The sequence below is a fragment of the Pygoscelis adeliae genome, unplaced genomic scaffold (assembly GCF_000699105.1).
Source record: "Pygoscelis adeliae isolate BGI_AS28 unplaced genomic scaffold, ASM69910v1 Scaffold153, whole genome shotgun sequence".
In the NCBI taxonomy this organism is placed as follows: Eukaryota; Metazoa; Chordata; class Aves; order Sphenisciformes; family Spheniscidae; genus Pygoscelis; species Pygoscelis adeliae.
In genome coordinates, this window is record NW_008824408.1 from 150,376 (window position 1) to 160,392 (window position 10,017).

General features: G+C 49.0%; 2 protein-coding genes across 2 annotated transcripts in view; both read right to left on the reverse strand.

The window, feature by feature from the left end:
* The window catches only part of LOC103913898 (polyamine-modulated factor 1-like), a 4,582-nt gene extending 3,920 nt beyond the window's left edge, over positions 1 to 662 (reverse strand). The window contains exon 1 of the mRNA XM_009320478.1: positions 552 to 662. Coding sequence (XP_009318753.1) covers positions 552 to 662 — 111 coding nt within the window. The remainder of the gene's footprint in view (positions 1 to 551) is intronic.
* An 898-nt stretch (positions 663 to 1,560) lies between these two features.
* SLC25A44 (solute carrier family 25, member 44) lies at positions 1,561 to 6,589 on the reverse strand. Its single transcript, XM_009320468.1, has 4 exons — positions 6,483 to 6,589; positions 5,402 to 6,134; positions 3,274 to 3,401; positions 1,561 to 2,715 (listed from the first exon to the last, which is right to left on the reverse strand). Exons 2-4 carry the CDS (start codon positions 6,021 to 6,023, stop codon positions 2,524 to 2,526), a joined length of 942 nt encoding a protein of 313 aa, XP_009318743.1. The 5' UTR covers positions 6,024 to 6,134; positions 6,483 to 6,589; the 3' UTR covers positions 1,561 to 2,523.
* Positions 6,590 to 10,017: the final 3,428 nt, after the last annotated feature.

The following is a 10,017-nucleotide window of genomic DNA, read 5'->3' on the forward strand; positions in this document are numbered from 1 at the left end:
GGGGCCCGCTCCCGCAGCAAGCGACGTTCTCCGTCGCTTCAGGAAACAAATCGACCGAGCCTGAAGAGCTCCGAAGGGGAAGAACAATCCAAGTTCAGCGCGGAAAGAGAGGGGAAGGCAGTTTGTCCCTTGCCAAGATGCCGCTGGTAGGAGCCAACCAGAACTAACCCCCGTCTGTACAGGAGGACGCGGGCTGGCACCTGATCCGTGGTTCCAGGTACCGCACCCGCTTTAGCCCGGGTTTCTTCTGCCTTGTTCACCTTCCGCGCGCGGTCCCCGTCATCGCTTTTTCAGGCAGCCGCCGCCGGTCAGGCCTCTCCTCAGAAGGCGAAGCGTCAAAACCAGCAAGCATCATGGCAGAAGCCGGCCAGCTCCCTTGGCACGTGCACTCACTGAGACTAACGCGCTTTTAAACTCGGGTGTCAGACTGCAGGTCTCTGAAGTTTATTAGTCGTCAAGGACTTCGCCGGTTAAGAGAGGAATATTAAGCTTGAGGGTGTCCCCCTACCTTGGTGCTGTCTGCCGCTTCCGCGACGCACACCGAGACTCACCCTGCTGGGAATCAGCAGAGCCTGGGTCTCATTGTTTCTTTTAATACCGGTATCGCTGCCGCCTTTGTGTGAGAGCAGGGCTGCCGCACGCTCAGGATGCTCCCTTGCCATCTTGTGACGCTGCTGTTCCGCTTCGCAGAGCGGAATCCGCTATTACAGAACGAGCGGACTGGTGTCTTTCAAACAACGAAAACACGACAGAGGAGCAGCTTGCAGAACATGCTGCTGGAAGAGCTCTGTCAGCGGCTCGGGCACACATCACCTTATTTAACGCTGCAGAAGACAAAAGGTGGGATTAAAAGGCCTTTGATGACTCATCTGCAAACCCATCAAAGAGGACTGTATCTTACAACCAAGCTCTGCCCTTAAACATAAAAGTCTCCCTCCAACTTCAGCAGCATCTGTCCGTACTTGTTCCACCTCCAGCAGAAACGGTGGCACATCCAGTCTCTGCAGGGCCGAACTGCAGACGTCGGGACGAAGGCAAGAGCAGCATTTCGCAAGTCCCAGGTGAAAAGACAGCCAAGAGCCTGGCGGCAGCCATGATCAGTTGTTGAGCTCTAGTTCTGTAGCCATCGTGTATGAGTAGCTTGTCCAGCAGAATTATCTTTAACAGAGGCGGCAATACACCTGTTATTCGGAGGTGTTCTCTCTCACCTCTCAGACATACAACTAACTGGGACACGCACCACGCGTGGGCTGGCGTCACGAGAGGCAAATCTCAAATACTGAGACCAGCAGAGCGAAGTCAAACAATCCCTTCGTTCCTCCTCCCCAACAAGCAGCCTCCCGCTTCACCCCTCGACTGCAAGTTTTCATCTGGTAAAAAACACAGACCATAGCTTAAGATTTTGATCCAGCACGAGTCTGCAAAGAACTGTCCTTGCCCTTCCCAAACAGGACAAGCAGGATTTAAACTTACAAAGTATTAGTGAACCATTACTTCTTATTCAATATGAACATGCCAATCAGGTTTGAACTGGATCAAAAGCCAGTACAAGCTTTTTTCCCTTCCCCACCTCACATCCAGTTGTAGCTCAAATCACATTCAGTTCTCGCTTTGGCTCCTGGCAGCGCAGCAATCCGACACTTCCAAACTCCGCATCTGTTTGTGCTTAAACTAACTAAAGGTGGGAAGTGGCAGCAGCCACCTGAACATGCAGTATTGACACTCACGTTGAACAAGGCCACAGAACAACCACTCAGTCCCCCAGAAATCAGAATAAGCTTCCCTAAAATAGAAAAAATTAAATAACAACGGATTAAAAACATAGGTTAGGTGTCAAAATTGCCATCAGCTAATCACAAACAGCCAACTCGACTCCTAACTTGCCTATTAGCCAGCTTGCTGTTTGAAGGATGAGAGATAGGAAACATTTTCCAAGAACATACAAAAAAGGTATGGACAGATCTATTCAAAACGCAGTAAGGAAGGTCTTAAGTTCCAGGTTACTCTCATCTCACATCTTCTAGAAATAACTGTGGGCGATTGGAGAAATTGACTTTGTCTGTTCTATTCTTCCAGCTTCCCACAGTACAACTGTGATCAGCACCCAACCCACCAGAGGGCTCTGCTGCAGTCTGTCAGACTCTCCTCCTTGGAAGTTTGGCAAAGATTAAAATAATTTAAAGAATAAACTGGCTTTTTGCTTCAGCCAGTAAGTCTTTAATTTAAAAAAAGGGAATTAAGAACTTGCCCGGATGCGTTCACACACCTGGCTGCTCTTGAGTGAGCTGTCACAGGCAAACAGCATTGCCAAAGGTCACATTTTGATGGTTTTAAGCAGAAACAGCAGCAGAGCATTGTATCACAAATCTAAAGAGGTGAATTGCAGTTGCTCCTGCTTCTGCCTTGTACCATGAAACCAGCGAGAGACAAAGGAGACAGCAGCTGCCTCTCCTCCCGAGCCTTCAACTGTGACGGTCCAAATTCAGAGGGTTCAAAAGAAGGTTTCTCTTCCACCAGCTGCCTCTACCAGTGTCTCGAATCCACCAGCTCCGGGCGGAGGCTCAGCTTCTTCAGAGTTTCGTACCCCACCACAATGACGATGGTGGAAGGAGTGGCCGAGATGATGCGGGCAGAGAGGCCTTTAGTCAGGCCCCAGGGACCTTCCTCTGCCATGAGCTGTCTGAAGGTGAGGATGATGGAGCTCTTGCCTTCCACCTGCAAAGCCAGAACAAATATTCACAGAGCTGCCAGACTTCATGCTGAGCTGCTCTGGGGTTCTGCTCCAACTGAGGACTCTAGAGACTACAGATCAGCCAGTCCAATAACCTTGATCTAGTCTCCAGAATTCCCTGGGGGGGGGGAGGAGGGAGAAACAAGAAGTCCTAAAGAGGCAGCAGTAAGTGGGATTCTTAGATCCGTTTCCTCCTTCCTCCCATCTGCCCCCACGTAGAAGGGGCTGGATCAACACGACAGCTTGAGTCTCGCTAAAACTGACACTGCTAGAAGCACCTCTCCTTTTCTGAAGGATGCCACATCTGCTAGGGAACCTCATTTGAGCAGTCCAGGTAGGCGAAGCCAGCCTTGCTACCTGAGCTGTCTCCTATTAACGCCGAGTGCAAATTAAGCAGCATATCTAGGACAAAACAACCTACAAACAGAGAGAGAAGGGAGCCGTTTACCTGGAGCCACAGAGATCAAAGAGCTGAGACCGAACCCCACCCCTGCGTCATGCTGTTCTTGCAGACAGACATGCCAAGCAGGCTGAGCTCTTACCTGAACCCGAGCCCTGATGACATCCATGGGGTTGGTGAGCGTGGAAGCTGTTGCAGCTGCCAGTGGCCCCGATATAGCTTGCAGGAGGAGATGGGGACAGTCTTTAGGAGTCAAGCTAGAAAGCTGTTCTGGGAATGGGAGAGAGAGAAAGTTTCAGACAAGTGGCTGCTTATCAGTTCCTTAACCCCACCTGCTAATTTAGACGGATTTGCAGTGGGCAGAACCCCTGATTTACAACCTGTCACCTCCTCCCACAGCATGTCTAAGCGGTGCTTTCTACATCAACCAGAAAGTTAGCAAAGCACAGGGAACAAGCCCGTAAACACCCTGGCGGCTCAGTGCTCCATCATACATCCTCTGATCGGCTCCAACACAGGCTCTCAGACCTGCTGGGCAAACAGGGCAGAATAAGCTTGTATGTCCCCAAAACAGAGCACGGAAACCTTCACCCCCCTTTAAAAGGCAGGGGGGAAACCTTTAGACAAGGCTATCAGAAGTCGTCCGCAGAGATTCGCACAGATCCAGAAAGCTGTCACTACCACCAAACACATTGTCCAAGAGATATCTACATGGTATCCCGCCGTGGGATCTCTAAGGAGAAAAGCACTACGTACTGCTCATCCCAGGGATTTCCTCATTCTGCTCCTACTACCTGGCAAATGGGATTTGAATCTCCCACACTTTTATTGGTTAAAGTTGTATGGAAGACAGTCCAAAAGTCCGGTTTCTTTGGATGACGTGGTGGTTGTGTCTATCCGGCAAGAGGGAAGGAAGCTGCTCTGTTCGTGACCCAGAACACCGATCTGAATCACTGCCAGCAGCATACTTTGAGCCCCGAGGAAGGTTCAGTGACCCCCTCCTGCTGCCAGCCAAGACCAGCACACTATCCAGGGACAGAGGACTAGAAAAGGCAGCCAAAGTAGAGATGTATTGACACCTGGGGCTTACGTTTGGCGTCATCTTGATTTCCACTGCAGAAGACTAGGAAAGAGAGCAAACGTCTGAAAGAGGCAAGCTCCGTTCTCTCCATATCAACTTGCTTGTTCCTAGATGTCCACTTCTGAACCTTTTTGGCATGCAAGCCTTACAAATAATACAGTGGACTTTGGTATTAAAAATTGTTGACATGGAGAGTGAAAGGAGAGCTCCTGAAAAGTTCAGAATGGACCACCATCCCAAGCTGCTGTCGCCATTTAGATGCGGCACTGATGCGTAACCAGTGCTCCCCATTGTCACCAGAATGTGCCCACTCTGAAAAGCAAGCTAAACACTCGAGACACCTGTATTTTTAAAAGCAGGTGATTTCCAAGAGAGACTTTAAGCCTAGTACAGTGAAATCTAAGCCTCTCATTACCACCACTTTTAGGCAGATTGCTATTAGGTAAATATTAAGTCTAAAAATCACATGCTAAGCTGCATGCCAGTAATCTAAAGGATTATTGGAGGGGGGGAATAAATCTTAGCTGGCCAATATCTTTAGCATTTGGGAAACACCCTGAGGATTACCAGAGCTGAGCTAGGGAGAGAGAACATACTGTTAAGTGTAGTTTTATATCACAAGGCTTGGTGCCAGTTTTAAAGCTACGGAAGCTGAAGCATGATCTTAAGACACAAAACCATGGAAGATTTGGCCTTTGTCTCTGCCTGTTGTTTGGTTTTCCTATGAGATTTGTGGCTCTAGAAGTCTTTTTGCCATATACGAGACTCCTGAGTCCATGTGAACTGAAAGATGAATTATACTCACACGGTGGCTTCAAAACTCTGCCCAATGCCAGACAACAGCCTTCCTCACTTCCATGCAGAAAGTAAGCATTATTTGGGATTAGCGGAAGAAAAAGTTAAAGTACCAAGTCCCTCTTGCCTAGAGCCACCTAGTTTTAAGTCCTCTAGCACTCAGACTCCTACTCTTTAACTCTGAATTTAAAACCATGCTGTTCTGTTAAACTTCCACGCGACATCTGCAGAATTCCTTTAAATTGGATACAGCTATTTGTTTCAAGACAGGTTCTGCTCCCACCCCAAATCAAAGAGAGAAAGCAAATCACGCTGGGTCCACAGTTTCAGAGTCGATCTGGGGGGCTTCTAGGTCTCCTGGAATAAGATACATTCAAAGTGTCCTTCCACTTACCGGCATAGAAGTGGTAGAAGGGCCACCAGACTGCGCTGTTGGGAATATAGGTGAGCAGCGAGGCCACATAGCCCCTGTAGAAGCCTCTAAAGCCATCGGCCTTGAAAATCTGTACAATGATGTCCTTGGTTTGGCCAAAGACCAACATCCGCTTGCCATCCTGGTTCTGCACCTTAAACCTGCCCATGCTCTCCCCCTTCCTCTGCATCATGAGATGCTGGGAGATCACATCAATGGGCACCGTGATGCTCTGGGCCACCAGGGAGGCTGAGCCGCCTGCCACCAGAGACTTCACGGCATTGTTGTTGTTGTACCGTGACACATACTTTCGAGTGAGCTCATACGTTGTCACATAGCACTGTCCAGAGATCAGGGTGAAAGTGTTGACCAAAAAGCCACGGTAGAGCCCAGCTGTCCCTTCTGTCCGCAGGATTTTCACAAAGGCATCAAAAGTCCCGTTGTACAGGCTCTTGCCCTTCTGAACCTGCAACCGTGTCCGGATGAGGGTGAAAGGGTAAACGCTCACCCGGATCATCATGGTCATGCAAATCCCAAACACGTAGAATTTCCTTTTGTCCAGGTGCTCCCACTCAATGATGGGGATGTTGCGTTTGTCCTCCATGACTCCTTGGAGTGGCGTAGGAGAGATGGTATGCCCCAGATCTACCTCAAAAGTACAGAGCAGATCCAGGCTCAGCCCAGTCTTGACTGACTAGATTGGAAGTGCTGGCATCTGAAACGAGAGACACTTTCAGTAGACGATGAAGCCCCTAAGTTAGCTAAAACACCTACATCACCTAACTTTGCTGACTTTCCTGAAGTACACAGAAAGCCCTTGCATAAACCATTCTGCTGGCAGAGCGGCGGGACTGCAACCTCAGGAAGCAGGGCCGTACCACGTGCTGGATGGCAGCACCTTCTGACGTCACCGTAGCTATCTGTTAAACTCTAACAGCGGTCTGCACACATGGCAGTTCTCACCACGGTCCAGACTACCCTGCTGCACAGCAAAGCTTGCCGGACTTCGCAAAGCAGTTTGAGATCCACAGAGGAAGAGCACTGCTTCAACAGCAAGCACTACCTTTTAACGAGCACGCAGGAATATGGATTGTCAACCAAAGCAGCTTCTCCCCAGTCATTCCGTGTTTGTGATGCTCCTAGATGTCAGGATGTCACTTTTCAGTTCCAGGCTCTGTACAAAGAAGGAAGTGACAAGTGTCCACTTGTGTTCCCAGACTCCCTGCACAAGTTAGACATGTTTTTCTGGGCATTTCCATTTTGACCTTCCTAAAGCTGGAGGGTGACGCAAGCCAGGGATGGGGGAAGAGAAAGTCGTGAAAACAGGAGCAACAATGGGAGAACAAGGCAAATGCAAACAGCCATGTAGAGTCTCCACACTGATGACCACGACCCTGAAAAGAAAGGGTTAAAAACCATAGCCCAGGGATGTCTCAGTTGAGCAGTGCCTAAATGCGCTTTTCAGCTACGGCGAGCAAAGTTCATCCTCACTTCCAATACTGCATCATCGCTTCTGGTATGACAACACTCACAAACCTGCCAACCTTCCAGTTTTGGCAGCGTTCAGAGCACCAGGAACTGCGGGGCGAGGAGGGGAGGTCCTGGTTCAGACTCCTCCGGCAGACCCTTCCTGAGCCTGGCTCCTGCCCCCTGACGCGCTATCGCCGTGTCTCAGCCCGCAGGCAGTCACCAACAACCGCTTCCCCAGACGGGACTCTCGGTAGTTCCACCCGTCCCCCTTTTGGCTGAAATTTGCTCTAACTTGGTGTAGGTTTAACCAAGCTTGGAATAAGCTAACCTCCTCGCGGGGCCAGGCACGTACAAGCAAAAAGAGAAGAGCATCTCAAAGAATCAACCCAACATGGAACTGATTATTTCACTGACCCCAAGGACTTTCCTTCCACATCAGAAAAAGCCTACAGGTCTTCAGGAATAGCAGACCGCTACATTATTAGAAAGGGCTTGACTGCAGCCGCGTCACAGCTTATATTCCAGGCTCTGGCAAATGGGTATTTGAAGTCCGTGCACAGGCACAAGCTGAACTGTTGGAGAGCACAGCAATACCAAGTAGCTCCACTTGCAAATGCAGAAACTGGAACAAGCGTGCCAAAAATCGGAGATCTGAAAACAGATTCACTTTGAATCTAGACCGAGTGAGAACTCAAATTTAGCATGAGATGCAGTCAACACCGTACGCCAATTTAGGGGCCATTTTACGTTATCAGTGTAATGCAGAAAGGCCATCGCATAAATGTCTCCAAATTGCAGGCTTCACGAAGAGAGCTCGAACAGTCAAGAGCCATTTGGCTAGAAATGCAATAACAAAACAACTGGTAATTATTTACCTCTGGCATGGAGAAGAAATTACGGGGGGGGGATGTTGGGGAGGTGCTATTAACAGACCATTTCATTGCCTATCTGCCAACAAAATATTTGCTCGACATCTCAGCAAACAGCGTTACAGGCTGCCAGGGCTCCTGCTGATGGACAGTGAAAAAAATACCCAAGGGCACCTGGGTCCAACAGGGAGGGCGAGGGAAACCCTATTTTACCTAGTACAAAGAAAACTCCACTTCACTGTTACAGTCAATTGACTTGACAGATAACACAGAACAACCATGGCTTGTCTAAACAAAACTTGTATTGTTTTAATTGTAATTACAGTATTACTGGCTCGCCAATACAGGCACAATTAGACAGCATAAAGCTTCCTACACAGGAATTATCTGCACACAGCACCTATGAAAACGTTATTTTGTTCTTGTTAGGAGTCCCACTAGCTTAATATTTTATAATAAAATAAAATAAAGCCTAGCCAACGCAACTTCCTGGTGAAGCCTGAGGGTTTAGTCCACACTCCAAATTCCTCTGCCTCCCAAAAACTGAACCGTATGTAACAGAGCTCCCCACGTGAAAGGTAAGGTGTACCTGCCAAGAAAAATCCTCATTGCTGCAATAAGGAAAACAAATAAACAATAATAGAAGAAGTATCCTTGATTTTTATTTAGTTTTATGGGCTATAGTGCTTTGTTTTTAGAATTTTAGCCATAACCTCCTTGAGGAAATAACTGTACTTTCTTTGGACTCTTACTAGTAACTACTTTCATTCAGGATCTAAATTAGAAAGACAACGTCACTTTAATCCCAGGGCCCACAAGCAACCAAAGCCGTAAGTTCCTCCTGTGGGGACGTGAAGAGGGAAGGCATCCTGGCATCACCAGAGATGCTTCAATTTGACCACCACGGCCACAACTCTTGCTCTGCCAGGAGGAGAGTTTTGCTCAGAGCATTTATTCTTCCCGAAATTAAATCCAGGGCCCTGCTCAGAGCAGTGATCCTGTCGCATCCAGTTTCAGTAACTCTTTGATGATGATCTTTCAAGTAATTTTGGGGAGATCGATACAAAAGTAATTGCTAAATCTCAAAAGAACTGACCTGCCCTCCAAAACAAAATACAAGTACACCAGCTCCCCTCCCAGGTCACGGAGCCATTCTGTACTTCACCTCTCGAACAGCTGCAGTGCCAAAACTACGCTTCAATAGGTCTATACAGACGGTGACTTCTCGCCACGAATAGGAAAGCATTTCTTGAATTTCTGCCTAGGAATTAAAGCAGAGGATTACCAAGCAGACTGTACCTGCTTCTGCTCTCTTGCTAGTTTGCAGTGTGACCTACAGGATACAGCTTCAGTCTCCTAAACACAGACTGCAACTTCGTATGAACCCCCCCCTCCCCCCAATTTATCTCCTTTTTAATGCAGCCCCATCAATCCGTTCTCCAAACCGTTTTCGCTGCAGCTGTTATCTAAATATGATTCTTTGGCAAATAAAGACAGGGCCTTTGTGTACCCCTGGCCAAGGGTGTCTCCTGCTCAGCATACTAATGCCTTAGCACGACGGCCTGGGAACCATCCAGAAGCAGGCGGTGAGGCCGCCTCTCCAAGCCCCAACCGCTATGCGCAGTTGCCTGTGGAGATCCTCTCAGGCAGGAAAACACGAGATCAAACAAATCCACTGCAAGTCTCTCAGATTTGAAGCATTTTATCTGTGCCACGTTACGCCGAACCTGGTCTAAGCAGGCAGCTCCGTTTTCAAAGTCTTTACTGTTGTGTTACTGTAAGTCATCTTTCAAACATAGAAAGATTCAGTAAAACTTAAGATAATCTTCAACAGTTGCACTCCTTAAATTTACCCCAGGATGGAAGTGGGTATAAAACCAGCCTCACTGAAGATCTGCAGTTCCTCCGCGGAGCAGCTGTCTCGCTGTAAACGATGAGGCAGAGACACCCCGAGGCCAGCACGTCCCCAGCACCCCCACAGCCCCGCGCTTGCCTTCCCCCCCACCTCCTGCACGCCAGGGGGCCCTTGCGCAGGACGCAGGGGGCCCTTGCTTTGCGGGGGCTGGCGCAGCAAAGCCACCCTCCTACCTTAGGGGTAAAGCCACCGGCGCTTCTGTTTGGCCGGAGAGAAAGAATAAACCCCAAGGTGCTCCACAGGCAGCGAACGCGTGCGAAGTTTGGCACGGGACCCGCTCAAGGTCACTGAGCGGATCAGTGCGGGCAAGGAGCCTTTCCCAGCGCCCCGGTTTCGTGTCGCAG